This window comes from Juglans microcarpa x Juglans regia, chromosome 4D (assembly GCF_004785595.1).
Source record: "Juglans microcarpa x Juglans regia isolate MS1-56 chromosome 4D, Jm3101_v1.0, whole genome shotgun sequence".
NCBI lineage: Eukaryota > Viridiplantae > Streptophyta > Magnoliopsida > Fagales > Juglandaceae > Juglans > Juglans microcarpa x Juglans regia.
In genome coordinates, this window is record NC_054600.1 from 23,286,321 (window position 1) to 23,301,438 (window position 15,118).

Consider the following 15,118-nt stretch of genomic DNA (forward strand, 5'->3'; position numbering starts at 1 on the left):
TGCTTAGTTACACAGATCATATGAGATAAAAAAATTAAAAATTAAATAAAATATTATTTTAATATAAAATTTTAATATTATTTTTATTTTAAGATGTAAAATAATTGAATTATTTATTATATTTTATGTATGAAATTTAAAAAAATTATAATAATTATATTAGATAAGTTATTAACAAACAAGGTAATGGCTTTGCTCATGACCGTCCGGATGATGTGGTTTTTTGGGCCGCTCCTAACGGTTCGACCGAATTGTGATAAAATGAAAGAAATGGTTTTTTTTTTTAAGTCAAAATGGTTTCAAGTTGGAGAGATTTTAGGGCAGGCTTGAGATGGGATACCAAATTTTTATTTGATCTCATCTCATTTCATTTCATTCCATCTTATTTTTAAACATAATTTAAATACAAAATTTTTAAACTAATTATTACAATTTTTGCAAACTAATAATTTCAATTTTTTCAAACTTTCAAATAAAAAATAAAAAACAATTCCAACTATTTCAAATTCTTAAATAAAAATAATATTATAAAATTATATTATTACAATATTTTAATTTTATAATATTTTTTATTCAACTTTTTTTCTATTCTTTCTCAAAATTTAAAAAATACTCAACTCAAACAATCTCATTACTATTTATAAACTATTTTACTATTATTTATAAAATTCTCATATCATCTCACTCCCAAAACAAGCCCTTAAGCTCTTAGAAAAAGGAAACGGAGGGAATGAAGAGTAGTGACACGGTCGCGGACTCTGACTCAAGAGGATGGATGTTTGGAAAATATTTTCATCTTATTTTAACTCATTTTCTTTTTAAACATCATTTAAATACAAATAATTTCAAATTAATTATTATAACATTTTTAAATTTTAAGTAAAAAATAAAAAATAATTCAAATTTTTTAAATTTTAAAACAAAAATAATATTATAATAATATTATAATATTTTTTATTTAATTTTTTTTCTTATTTTTTAAAATCTAATAAATACTTTACTCAAACTATCTTATTATTATTAAAAAAAAAAAAAAAAAAACTTCCAACCGATCGAATAAAAAACCCCATTTTAACACCCATCAGTAAAAATCCACCGCATAGAACGTGCAGCAAATCAAAATTTACACCGACAGGAAATTAGATTATTTATTTATTTTTTGTCCTCCCTCCTCCTCTCTCTCTCCCACCCCGCACCCCCCGTCGCCTGCAAGCCCCATCTCTCTCTCTCTGACTTCCTTGAAGTTGCGTCTTCGTAAAACTTTCCACTAGTTATCAAAACCCCAAATTCTTTTGGTAAACCCGATGTTCTCCATTTTTCTTCATCTATTTTTTTGAGGTACTATGATTTGTTTGATGATACATTTGGTGGGTAAGATGTATTTATTTGGGTTTTGTTTTGTTTTTTTTTGATCCTGGAACTGATCCAAGTACTCTTGCAAGAAGTTGGAGGAATTTGAAGAAGAGGATGAGGAGGAAGAAGTGGATGAAGAAGTTGCCCTTGGTTATTTATGAGTTCCATTGGGTCAAATGGGTTGTCATGTTGTTTCTCTTCCTCTTCGGCTTCAGTAATGGAGGATGATTGTAATGATGTGTCCGGTTCATTGTTTTGATCAAGTTCAGCTTTACTATGATCAATCTGAGAAGTTTAATGCTGTTTTTGCTCTTGTTCTGGTTGCTGTTGCAATTGTTGTTAGGGTTGGGTTCTTCAGTGGCGGTAAAGATTGGCTTGTGGGTGATTGGATCGATACCCATCTTTTTTAGCTTTTTCTTGATTATGGGTGTTCTAGTGATTTTTTATCTTATCAGTAATTCAAATTAATATTATTATAGCACATGAATGAAATCTAACTTGGTCAATTTTTATTTTACAGGTGTAGGGGGCCATCTCGGTAGAGCCCAGGCCTCAAGAGTTACGGGAATCCCAGGCTCCCGACTGCGGAGTCCATTCTCCCTCCTTGTTGCTGGTGGTGTAGGATTAGCGAATGTGGCACTGCTCGAGCTGCAAAACACGACCTCAACAATAGCGTCGTCTATAGGATCTTTTTCCATAAACAACATGTACTTCGCATGCCGACAGCAACATAGTCCCAGACCACACAGGGAGAAGAACTCTAGGGCGAAGACATGGAGGTGAGACTCGCAAGCATGGAAGAGATGATAAGGAAGCTAATGAAGGAGATAGGGGCGCTCCGCCAAGAAAATGCAGCACTCAAGCGGACCAATGAGGAGTAGGTGGGAGGAGGGGAACCGAGTAGAACTGGGCTTGTGGATTCACAGCGGATCCCTGTGAACCCCACGGCAGAGGAGGAGAGATGCAAGATGCACCTCGTCAGTACCGACTTGCCATACACCCTGGGAGTCATGGTGGTGCCTCTTTCACCCAAATTTAAAATCCCTCAGATTGAGGTGTACGATGGGACGGAAGATTCGTTGAAACATTTGGAGACGTTCAAGGCTCACATGACCTTGCACAATTTTCCAGGTGAAATCGTCTGTAAGGCCTTTCCTCTGACGTTGAAAGGACCCGCCCGGGCCTGGTTCAAATCTCTATCACCCTAGACAGTAGATAGCTTCAACGAACGGGCTCGCCTATTCATGACACGGTTCATGGCAAGTTGAAAGAGGAGGCGCTCGGTCGCCTACCTCCTCACGGTTAAACAACGGGACGGAGAGAGCATGAAGTCGTATCTCTCCCTGTTCAATCAAGAGGACATGACCATGGACAACCGAGATGAAAAAATTACCTTGGCAGCCGTCCTAGGTGGGACCTGGCCTAGGAACCCGTTCATGGCCGAAGTAGCACGAAGAACTCCAACCACACTGAGGGCGTTCATGGATTAGACAGACGGATTCATCAACGTCGAGGACACCCTCGAAGCCCTAACAACTCTGCGACGAATAGAGATGGAAGAAACGGATCGGAAGACGGCTAGGCAAAAGGGTAGTCATAGCCGCGAAGGAGCTAGTGGCGAGACGAGCTGGGGGGCAACTGGGTGCGGGGCCCTGCTACCCACCCCTAAATCAGACCGAACCGAATCGGTGGGTTTGGTCCGATATCGGTTTGGTCTAGTCCGGTACTGGTTTTATTTTTTTCAAAACTGGCCGAAATCGATTTAGTTTCGGTTTTCCTTTTTCTAACACCGGATTGAACCGGACTGGACCGATTTATATATATATATTTTAATTTTTTATATTGTATAAATATTTTTTGTATGATTTTTATATTATATATAATATAATAATATATAAGGGTGCAAATCGGTCGGTCCGATTTGGTATTTTCGGTCCATCATTTTCCCAGACTAGATCAGGCTGAACACCCATTGGGACTGGATTGGAACGTAAGCTATCAGTCTGGTCCGGTCTCGTCAATTCGTTCGCTCTGGCCTAATTATTATTATTTTTAAAATCAATTAATAAAAAAAATATTTAAAATACTAAATTATTTAAATGAAGTGACTTATTAATGTGTATTATGTAACTAACTCAATAAAAAAATGTTTTGCATGGTCAATGATAATAAATTAGATAAAAATTACATTATTAATTTATATAATTACTATATAATTAGTTGATTAATATTATATATCAGTTAATTGATAGAATATTAATGTTGTTAATGTTGATGGGTTAGATGAAAATTATATAATAAATTGTACAGTTATTATATAAATAATATATATAAAATATATTTTTTATTTTTATTTTCTATTCAGTCCTGTCCGGGGTGGAAAAACCCTAGACCAGGACCGGACTAAAACTTTTCGGTCCTTTAAAACATGGACCGAGACCGACCGGCCTTAGTTCCGGTCCTGTCTGGTCAGAAACGACCGGTCCGATCAGTTTCTCCGATCCAGACCGACCATTTATCACCCCTAATAATATATAATTATATATAAAATAATTTTATATTATATGATAAATTACTAATTAATATAATATTAAATTTTAAAATCCTATAGAAATAACTATATATTATCACTATAATATATTATAATATATCATTATAGTCTATAATATAATTATAATATATATTATAGTATACTACAATATATTATCACTATATTATTATATACTATAATATATATTATATAATATGCCAAAAAAATTAGACCGAATAGGACCATAATCGATAAAATCGAAAGTACTGATTTAAGAGTATAACCGGTTTGGTATCAATTTTTCAAATCTTAAAATCGGTTAATACCGATTATGTTATAAAATATGTTCAAAACCAGATCGGACCGGACCAGTTACACTCCTAAGAAGAAGAAAGAAGAGGAGAAGACATCAAAAATAAAATGAAGTAATCTATTATACGTGGGTGTAAATTTTTGTTTGTTGCACATCTTACGTGGTAAATTTTTATTGACTGATGTTAAAATAGAATTTTCAACCAACGAGTGAAAGTTTTTTCCTATTTACAAATCTTCTTATTATTAATTAGAAAGGAGAGGAAAATGGAAAAATTTTGTAAAACCGCTCTCTCTCTGAAAATGAGTTTTCCTCTCCTCTTAGTAGTTTTTTCCTTTTGATACATTTCTTTCTGTATATCTAATCTGATAGCCATCACAACTGTCTCGAAACCCATCGTCATCAATACCCCATTCACTCTACCCACCAACCATTTGTAACTCACCATCTGAACCCCTTTATCATCAATACCCCACCAACCACCAACTCCAAAATCCCAACCAACCAAATCTTTTTCAACGATGCCAATAGAAAAGGACAAAGAAAATCTGGAATCTCTCATTGAACGCACTAAGGCTTTAACTTGGGATGACATTAGTCTGGTTCCGGAAGCAGATACAACAGCTAATATTTCGAATCATGCTTTGATTGGTAAGTTGGTCTCTTCCAAAAATTTGAACAAGCATTTGTTTCATTCCACAATCCGTGCGGTTTGGAGCTTCATACAAGGTCTAACCATCGAAGACCTTGGACCCAATGTATTTCTCTCGACTGTGAAATATCGAGTTTTTTCCCAAAGGCACTGGAACTTTAAGGGTTATCACATGGTGCTCAAAGAATGGCCTCCTGGTTTAAATCTCCAAGAAATAGACTTAATACATTCGGCTTTTTGGATCCAAATATTTGGGTTGTCACTTGAAATGATGACTGAAGATAATGCAGCAAAAATAGGACAAGTGCTAGGTAATTTACTCGAAATTGATCAAGTCTTTCTACCTACTAATGGGTTAAACAATGTTTAAGGATTCATGTAGAAATTAATACAGAAAAGCCCCTTTACGAAGGGTTCACTCTTCCACGTCCCAATCGTCCTCCAGCCAAGATCAGTTTTAAATATGAAAGACTTTTGGAATTCTGTTATGGTTGTGGAAGAATTGGTCATCTGTTTCAATCATGCCATATTTTACTCAACTCGGCGGAAGAACTTTTTTTGGGTCCCTGGATGCGAGTTGAGTCCCAAGAGTTAAGAAGATAGATGCGTTTTGAAGAACTCTAAAGAGACCAACACAGTACCCAAGTCCTACATCTATTAGACCAAATGAACTTCATTCCTCCTACCCTTCCACCTGTCTATATTAAAGAATCAATCAACCTAATGTTTCATGAAGGCTCGGGAACAAGTGACCTAGCAAAAAAGAGCAACATAATCGAACACCTGGGGAAAGGAAAAACAATTATTGTCATCACAGAAGAAGGTCAAAGGTATGAATTTTGTATAAGGAAGCTTTTCTCTGCATTCTCAGGCGAAGCAGGAGAAACTTAGGGACGACACTGTTCATTCAAAACCACTGTATCAGGACCAAGATATACCGCCACGTGGAAATGTTGCAATTCATCAGAGAAGTGGTTCAAACCCAATTAAGGTTAGCAGCAAAAATCTCAGTTGCAATAATTTGGGTCTTGCATCACCGACACCTTTGTCTGCCAAGGAATCCCTTTCACTCCACATGTCCCGCACCTCACTTAATCACTGCCCTCTATGCACAGAAAATCAATTCAATGTCCACTTGTCCTTACCCGTAAACACAAAGCCGTCTGAATTATTGGAACCGGGCAAAGAACCTATCGAGCCTCTCCCAATCGAACCCAATTCCAGCCCATCGTTCATCAAACAATTCATCTCCCAACTCAAAGAACATAAAAGTCCATCTCAATTCCAGAACCCGAGTCACAATATTTCTCTTTTAGTAAGCCCATCTAGTAAGGCCTGCTTTGCAATCAACACCATTCAACTTAGCCCAACAAACTTCTTCTCTCCAACACATAAATCCAACCCATCTTACCCTGAATCCCAAGCCATATTCATCCAGTTCGATCCTCCCCATTTGACTTAAACCCTACCTGAAATGCAAATACCATCAGATGTTGAGTCTCAATTTCCAAGTCTCATTCAAAAAGACACTAAGAGAAAAAGGAAAATTACTTTTTCGGAGATGGAACAGTTCATTAACCCCCGCAAAAAATGTTCTTTCAGCACCATCACTCCAGTTCCCATCGACGTGAAAGTAGGAGAACAAGGAAATGGAAATGAGCAGACGAACTAGAACAGAGCAGCGCAACAATTGAAGAAAAATAAAGCCTCAAGGAAGCAGCTGAAGAAGACTTCTACAGTAATAAGATATTCACCATACCAAACTCAGAATTTGAATGCTACGGGCAACAAGGTTCAGTCTCAAACCATGAATTTATTCCCTATGAATCCAATGACTGAAGTGGCAGGGTCTTCACTGTCACCAAAAGAACAATGAGACTTCTTGCTTGGAATTGCCGAGGCATTGCCCGACCTCTTGCAATCAGATCTCTCAAGGCAAATATTAGGGTTCACAACCCTGATATTATTTTCCTTTTAGAATGTTTAATAGCTTCTAGTGAATGTGTATACACTGATAATATGTTGGGGTATGTCTCTTTTATGTACTCTCCTCCTATCGGTAAATGGAAAGGTCTTTTGATCATGTTTCGACTTGGGGTCGATCTTGAAGTTGTACATAACTCTAGTAATATTATTTCTGTTTTAGTGTATTCTGATCCTCGTCATTGTCCATGGCTTCTTAATTTGGTGTACTGTCCCGCATCTCATAATAGGAAGGAAAATTTTTGGAACCTCCTCTCAGGTATTTCATCCTCATTTTCTGGCCCTACTCCGGTATTAGGTGATTTCAATTCCATTATATGCCAAAACGAAAAATCTGGTGGTCTCCCTTTTGCTCAATCCTCAAAACCCAAGGATCTCACACTTTTCATGGAAAATCTTGGTTTTGTGGATTTAGGATTTTCGAGTCCTAAATACACTTGGACCAATAACAGATCTGGTCCTCATCTGATTAAGGAGACTAGACAGAGGTATTGCTAATATCTCTTGGATTGATCTGTTCCCCCATGCCATTCTTACTACCCTTGCTAAGGTAATATCAGATCATGCTCTCATTCTTTTGGACACAACAAAGAGGAATATTTTTTCCAAATATTTTAAATTTGAAGAATTATAGCTCCGTGATCTTTCAATATTCAAAATTATTAAAGAAGTCTGGAATTCTCAATTTATGGGACCTTCATTCTTTTAAGGAAATTAAAAATCACCAAGAAAGCCCTCAAGAATTGGAATCAAAAGTCTTTTGGCCATATTCAGACTAATCTTAAAGAATTGATGTCTAATCTCTCATCTCTTCAAGATCAAAATGCTCAATCCTCATCTAGCTATTTAGAAGCGGATACTAAAGAAAAAATCAATGAATTGCTTCTTAGAGATGAATCTCTCTGGAGACAAAAATCCAGAATAACTTGGCTGATAACCTCTGATCTTAATACAAAATTCTTCCACGCTTCAACTTCTATCAGAAGAAGAAGGAATAGTTTTGATTGTCTTAAGCTAGGAAGAAATAATTGGATGGCTGATCAAGTCATAATCTTTTCCAAGATTCAAGATCACTTTCAAACAATTTTTTCCTCTTCTCATTTGACACCTCTAGTCGACATGGATTCCCTTTTCCCAAGGAAAATCTCTGATCAAGAAAATGATTTTTTGTGTAAAATTCCTAATGATGATGAAATTGCTTCCATTGTTAAAACCTCCCTTCTACCAAGGCCCTGGTCCGGATGGTTTTACGGGTCTTTTCTATAAAACCTTATGGGAGGTCATTAAATTGGATTTGATTGCTGCTGTTAGGAGTTTTTTGTCCATGGAAGATTGTTAAAGGAACTCAATCACACCAATTTAGTTCTAATCCCAAAAGTCGCCAATCCAAATGATATTAATCATTTCAGACCCATAAGCCTTTCCAATGTTTGTTATAAAATTATAGTAAAACTTCTTGTTAATAGGCTTAAATCCGTCCTCCCCAACATCATCTCTCCGTGCCAATCTGCCTTTCTACTTGGGCGCCTTATACAAGATAATACTATTTTGGCCCAAGAAATATTTCATTGCATGAAAAAAAGAAGGGAAGAACATGTCAAATGGGCATCAAGATCGATATGGCTAATGCTTTTGATTCCATGGAATGATCCTTTCTCCTTGATATCCTAAAACATGCGGGCTTTAAACAACAATGGATCAATTGGATTAAAGAATGCATCACCACGGTGACCTATTCAATTATCATCAATGGTTCCCCACAAGGTTTCTTTCATCCTTCCAGAGGTCTACGTCAAGGTGATCCGTTATCGTCTTTCCTCTTCATTTTTGGTACTGAAGTCTTGTCTAGACTGATTACTCAAAAAGAACAATCCAATGGTCTCAACGGTATCAAGCTCTCTAGAGGTGGTCCTTGCATTATCCATCTTCTTTTTACTGATGACTTGTTTCTGTTTGGGTCAGCATCTGTTATGAATGCAAAAAAAATTTTCTGATTGCCTGAAGATTTACAATCAATGGTCTGGTCAAAGTATTAATGAAACTAAATCCTCTCTCCATTTTAGCTAAAATGTCAATCTTGCTTCTATCAATGAGATTAAAAGCTCCTTCAATTTTAGAATTTCCCTCCCAAATTCTAGATATCTAAGGTTACCTCTCTCAAATGGAGCCGACAAGAAATTTTTTTTTGAGGATTTAATGGAGAAAGTCTAAAACAAACTTCAGGGTTGGAAATCTAAGATTCTTTCACAAGCTGCGAAAATAGTTCTTATAAGAGCAGTTGCAAGCTCCATTCCGTCATATGTGATGTCATCCACTCTTGTTCCCAAAGCAATAACAAAGAACCTGGATTCTTTTTTTGAAGATTCTGGTGGGGGTTTGAAGACAAAAAGAAAAAAGAAATTCACCCCAAAATCTTAGAATTCTATTTGCATTCCTAAATTGTTGGGAGGACTTGGAATCAGAATCATGTCTTCTTTTAATTCTGCTCTGGTTTTAAAAAATGTTTGGTCTCTTCTCAATGGTCCTAATAGTCTTTGGAAGGAGGTCATCTCAAAAAAATATCTTGGCTTTAAACTTTTTTCGAAGTTACTCCTAAAGTTTTCGATTCCCGATTCTGGAAAAGTTTGCTTAAACAGAGAGAATTTATGAGATTTAGTGCTTACCTATCAAATCAACAATGAGACTTCTACTAAGGTTTGGACTGACCCTTAGATCCCTACCATTCACAATTTCATCCATGATCCAAATCCTAAAAACAATCTGGATCTTGATCTAAACATGACTGTCTCGGAACTCATTCTAGAGGAACTTAGACGTTGGAATATTCTTCTCCTCAATACTCTTTTTTTGGATCATTCCTCTAGAGAAATCCAAAAAATTCCCCTGGCCAATTATAATTTTTCAGACTGTTCAAGATAAGATCAATTGGATTCATTATTCATTTAGAAAATTTTCAGTCAAATCAGCTTATGCTACCTTTGTCAAGGATAATAATCCTCCCAATCCCAACAATCAGACTCTCAATTGGAAGAATTTATGAAAATTGAAAGTGCAGGATATATTAAAATTATTTTTCTAGAAAACAAGCCATGATATCCTTCTTACCAAAGCAAAGATCAACAATGTCATGCATCTTGATGCAGAGCAAATTCTCTGTTCATTATGTAACACAGAACCAGAAGATACCTCCCATCTTTTCTTTAATTGCATTTACACTAGAATCCTGTGGAGGCATTCTAAATGATCAATTGACATTTCTTCTTTCTCAAGACAACCCATACTTATTTGGTTAAAAAACATCCTCAATTCTTCAACTGTCCTAAAATTTCTTGAGGAAGAAAGTCACTCCTTCCAACTTTTTGCTCTAATCGCTATGGATAGTATCTGGTTTCTTAGAAATCAAATAATCCATAATCAGGTTCCCTCCTCTCCAACACCTTTTTCCTTCATAGAGTCAGTTCTCTCAAATTTGATGTTGCAGTTCAGACCCAAGGTTCTATAATAGTTGCCTTATGTTGGAATGACTCAGGAGAAGCTATCTTTGCAATTACTGATTTCATATGCAGTATAAGTCTAAACTTAAGAGAAGCCAAGGCTGCCTTGATGGCAGTTACTGAAACAAAAAGATTGGATCTGTAAAATTTTTTATTGGAAGGTGATTCAAGCACTACCATAGAGGCATTATCCAACTCTGCTGTTGTATAAGATTGGACCATGATCCTAACTATGGGTGATAACAAGCATCATTTCACTTCCTTCAAAGAATAGAGAGTTAGAAAAATACATCGTTCAATGAATCGATATGCGCACAATTTGGCACAATAGATATCGATGACTCAAGCCTACGATAACATTCCTACTAATCCAAATCCCTCATTCTCTGTCGTTATTTCACAATAAAAAGGGTCAACTTCTGTATAATTAATTTTTTCTTGGACAACTTCTAATGCCCTGAATTTCTGCTTTTATTTATAAAAATAGTACTCTACTCGAGCACTGAAAATAAAAAAAATTAGAAAGGAGCAATGCTTGGCAGAGTCCATGTCTTTTTCATCTCTTTATCCGAAGTGAGTTGGATAGCAAACAATCTGATTTCGTACTGAGCATCACATGTCGTGTAATCTCAACCGGGACACGTGTCATGTGCTCGCACATACACTCGCGAGTGACCTTACTCTCTCTCTTAAAAATCAGCTGCAAGTCTTCTCAACTCCCAACTGGTCTCCCCTCTCTTGTGCCAATCGTTTCCAAATCTCTCCCAAAGTCGTAGAGAAAATTCGTATCTCTGAAAGAAACTCCTCCTGGTCTTCTTGCTACGAGGTAAAATCTGCACGTACACCCCCTAAACCCTAAACTCTTAGGGAAAAAAAAAAAAAAAAGTGCCCAAAACCCTGCCAATGTCACACAAAGCCCTAGACTCGCGGCCCTCCATAGAGTCGTGTACTTTTCAGCTCCACACTTGGAGACCTTTCAAGTTCCAACCCAAAACCCTTGACTACTCCGACTCCCACCTCGCCACCACCACCACAAACCCATCTTACTCAAAGCCCTACCACCACTACTCTGCTAATGGGGTCCACACCAAGCGCCCCTGCCTCTCCGACCGCGCGACGTCCTTTTCCGTTGTCGACGCCGCCGCAATCGACATGTCCAAGCTCACCCTGATCGAAGACGACAGGCCGATCTCCACCGGCCACCACAATCGCGTAAGCTTTGGATTGTTCGCCAGGAAACGACGTCGCCGAGGGTCGAGATCGGTTTCGGGTCGGAGCAGCGACAGGAGCATCACCCGCCGGTGCTGCTCGGTGGGCGCATCTGCAGCATATGGGACGTGCTCGGATCTTCCGGTGACGGACTCGAGTGGAGAGCTGTTTGGGAATGGGGATGCGAATTGGGCATCCGATGTGAGCGAAGCGAGGAATTCGAGGAGGGATAAGGATGGAGGAGGAAGTGGGGAAAAGGAGACTACGGGTCATGGGTTTGGGCCCGTTGGTGGTTTTGATGCTCAGGGAAACGAGTCTGGGTATGGTAGCGAACCGGGATATCGCGGGGACGCGGAATTTGGGTATGGGGACGAGCTCGATGAGGAGGAGGATGATGCAAAATTGCTGTTCTGGGGTGAGCGATTTGGAGGTACTTTATTTATTTTTTTTTTGTAGTCTTTATTTTTCTTCATATTTTCATTATTAGATATACATGGTAAATATGTTGGTTCGTGCCTGGAAAAAAAAACATGTTAGTTTCCTTGTAAAATGTTTCTGAATATGGCGAATTAAGTACCATCGATCCGAAGGCCTTACCTTCTGAACGAACTATGCGGTAGCGGCCCTAGTGGGTTTAGGAAATTCAAAACTCAGTCCTTTTGAGCTATCTTTCTCAACAGTTTTCTCTAGTTGGGGAATGTGTCACCAATTAGGTTATTGGAAGTTAGTTTAGCCATGGGAGAAATGTTGGTCTTATGGCTTGCTGAAATTCAGGCATACTGAATGCATGTTCAGTTGGCTATGGTATCTTCATGTATAAAAGTGGACGGCGGATTTGGTAAAACTTATTTAAGGGCGTATTCTGGAAGAATCTTACTCACGAATCATTTCTGGTTCTATTGCTGTGTATCGTGTTTGAGGAATGTGAAACAATGTTATGAAAACCTGTGAATGAAAGAAGAATGCAGAAAGCCTGTCAAGAATGATCTTGTAACTCGAATATAATTCATGTTATGAAAACCATGCAATTCAACCACTGCAAATTCTCTCTCATTTGGGGATTTCATCGATGGTGGTTGTCTTTGTGTCTCAGGAAGTTGCTGTGTTTGGTAGAATTTTTTCTTCTGTTTATCTTAATTGAAGCTTTCAAATGTTTGGAACATTGTGAATTCACATCTTAGTTTTCATATGCTCCTTTCATCCATAAAAGGTTGACATGGAAGTTTGGGGACAATGTTTGAATTGGGTTTCCAGAGGCTTATCTACGTGCATTTTGTTGGAAATGAATAAAGAAAGCATCGTGTAGCAATAATGGTACTGTTAGCATTGTTATGATATGTTTGTATATAGTTTGTGGTAATCTGAATCAGAGTTGACATGTATCTCCCATTTATTCGTTGATAAACAAGTCTTGCTTTCTGATCATGGTATTGTTGACTGAAGATGACTTTTTTGGAGATTTAACGAAAGGGCATGTGGTGAGAAATAATAGCACTTGATCACTTCAAGGAAAGTAAATTAAACGGAGAAAAGAGGGCATATGTGGAACTTCTAGACTCGGTAGAAGGTTTCAGACACCTTCCACCTGTGTCTAGTTCCAGTATTTTGCCTGCTCCTTATAACTTTGGACGTTGATCTCATACATCAATATTCTTGTCCTTGTCATGTCGTAAATTGTTGCAATTAAACTATTGAACAAATTTAATTAGCGGATTAAAAAAAACAAATCACTGAATGAGTTAAGTGGGAAAAGGTTTTCCACTATAATCTTGTGAAAATGGGGAATAGTGCACCAGGAACTGAAAATTTTAGAAAAGGGAAACAGAACTGAGAGATATATTGGGGGATTTTCACTTGTATAGTAGCTTTTCATTATGCTTGCTCCATTATTCTTTAAAGCTGGGCTTCAATGAGCTGAAATTTTGTTGTTCAAAGCATTCGGTTTGTTTCATTCAAGCTCATGACAGTGATATGCCCGTTTTGTTGCAGCAGAGGCACATTCTAAAATGGAGATGGTTGGCGAGAATACATTCTCAGATCAAAAAACCCATTACAGATGCCGGCGTAAGAAACATGATTGCAGAATGGTGGATTCACCGCGGTAACGGCGGAGCTCCTTTGTTTAGAGCCAATTCCTCTGGCTTCCCATCAGCAGGGTTTTTTGGCTCCTAGATTGGAGCCAGTGCTGCACAAATTAGCAAGTGATTATAACTTCTTCATAGCGCTGTTGGATACAGCTTTACCCATATGTTCATATCATCCGAACTCTGTCAGCATATATCAGCAATTGTATCATGCTCAAGGCTTTAATGGATGTTGATTGTTAAAATACGAGCAAAAAACTCTGGCTTTATTTATTGTATACTTTGGTTTGTGATTGAGCCACACCCGTTGAAGCTGGTTAATACCACACACGTGCTTTGCTGCCTTTATTTATTATATAATGACGCGGTGCTGTTTTTCTTCATTTTTGTATTTGAATTTAATACAGTTTCAATTTTAATTATAATATATTTTTAAAAGAGATGATAAATGCCGATGTATCAAATTGTACGTTTGGATATTTCAATTTATTTGTAAATAGTAATGATAAAATATTGAATAATAATGAATAACATTCAGCAATCTTACACCACACTTACCAAGGAAAAAAAAAAAGAAAAGAAACAAAAGTAGGTGTATTGTGTAGGGTCGATGATTTCATTAATGACATGGTTTATTACACATAATGTCTTTGTTGCCTATGAAATGGTTCATTATCTGAGGCAAGAGAGAATTAAAAAGTTAGGTTTTGTCTTTAAAACTTGATATGAGTAAGGCCTATGACAGAGTTGAGTGGAGTTTCTTAGAAAAAGTGATGAAGAAGATGGGCTTTGATGAGAAATGAGTGAAATTGGTGATATTGTGTGCGACCTCAGTTTCTTTTTCTCTCTTAATGAATGGGGAACGTAAAGATCTTATTTATCCAACTTGAGGTTTGAGACATGGGATCTCATATCCCCTTATCTTTTTCTGTTGTGCACTGAAGGATTGATATCCTTACTACAACAAGCTGAGCTGAATAAGCAAATTGAGGGCTAAAAATATGCAAGAGGGCAACAAGGATAAAACACATTTTATTTGCAGATGACAATGTTCTTTTTTGCAGGGCAAATATGCAGAACAACTTAAACATTCTACATCTTTTGAAGATCTATGAGTAGGCCTCGGGACAAAAGGTGAACAAAGAAAAAACCTCTATGGTTTTCAGCAAAAATGTCCCTCACAGTCAACAAAGAAGAGATCTGGACTTTTGGGGTGTGCCAAACTACTAACAATATGAGAAATACTTAGGACGACCTCCCATGCTTGGTAGAGGAAGGAAGAAGGCTTTCTCAGAATTGAAGCACAAGGTTTGGACAAAGCTCCAGGGATGGAAGGAGAAACTGTTATCTCAAGGGGTAAAGAAGTTCTTATTAAAGCAGTGGCTTTATCCATTCTAACATACACAATGAGCTGCTTCAAACTCCCTACCACTCAATGTGTTGAATTGCAAAATTCTGATGGGGCCAAAAGAAGAAAGAGAATAAGATCAGATGGGGGAA

The 15,118-nt window shown here is 37.4% G+C and overlaps 2 protein-coding genes across 7 annotated transcripts; both read left to right on the forward strand.

The window, feature by feature from the left end:
- The first annotated feature begins 1,176 nt into the window (after positions 1-1,176).
- Positions 1,177-2,970, forward strand: LOC121259646. 3 transcript variants are annotated; one of them, XM_041161301.1, is made up of 3 exons: positions 1,177-1,367; positions 1,446-1,734; positions 1,874-2,970. In XM_041161301.1, exons 2-3 carry the CDS (start codon positions 1,578-1,580, stop codon positions 2,134-2,136), a joined length of 420 nt encoding a protein of 139 aa, XP_041017235.1. In that variant the 5' UTR covers positions 1,177-1,367; positions 1,446-1,577; the 3' UTR covers positions 2,137-2,970. The 3 variants fall into 3 exon arrangements, with proteins under 3 accessions (XP_041017235.1, XP_041017234.1, XP_041017236.1); XM_041161302.1 differs by having other exon boundaries at positions 1,181-1,295; XM_041161300.1 differs by having other exon boundaries at positions 1,177-1,734.
- A 7,950-nt stretch (positions 2,971-10,920) lies between these two features.
- On the forward strand, positions 10,921-13,942 carry LOC121260627. 4 transcript variants are annotated; one of them, XM_041162567.1, is made up of 2 exons: positions 10,921-11,949; positions 13,524-13,942. In XM_041162567.1, exons 1-2 carry the CDS (start codon positions 11,229-11,231, stop codon positions 13,637-13,639), a joined length of 837 nt encoding a protein of 278 aa, XP_041018501.1. In that variant the 5' UTR covers positions 10,921-11,228; the 3' UTR covers positions 13,640-13,942. The 4 variants fall into 4 exon arrangements, with proteins under 4 accessions (XP_041018501.1, XP_041018502.1, XP_041018500.1 ...); XM_041162568.1 differs by having other exon boundaries at positions 13,527-13,942; XM_041162566.1 differs by having other exon boundaries at positions 10,926-11,964; positions 13,527-13,942.
- The last annotated feature ends 1,176 nt before the right edge of the window (positions 13,943-15,118 follow it).

What these genes read in the sequence shown, in the direction of transcription:
- LOC121259646 (XM_041161300.1), top strand. Translation starts at nt 1,578, where the DNA reads ATGATTGTAATGATGTGTCCGGTTCATTGTTTTGATCAAGTTCAGCTT. An exon ending in CGGTAAAGATTGGCTTGTGG is followed by an intron (nt 1,735 to 1,873) that starts GTGATTGGATCG and finishes TTTATTTTACAG; the next exon opens with GTGTAGGGGGCCATCTCGGT.
- LOC121260627 (XM_041162565.1), top strand. Translation starts at nt 11,229, where the DNA reads ATGTCACACAAAGCCCTAGACTCGCGGCCCTCCATAGAGTCGTGTACT. An exon ending in CTGGGGTGAGCGATTTGGAG is followed by an intron (nt 11,965 to 13,523) that starts GTACTTTATTTA and finishes GTTTTGTTGCAG; the next exon opens with CAGAGGCACATTCTAAAATG.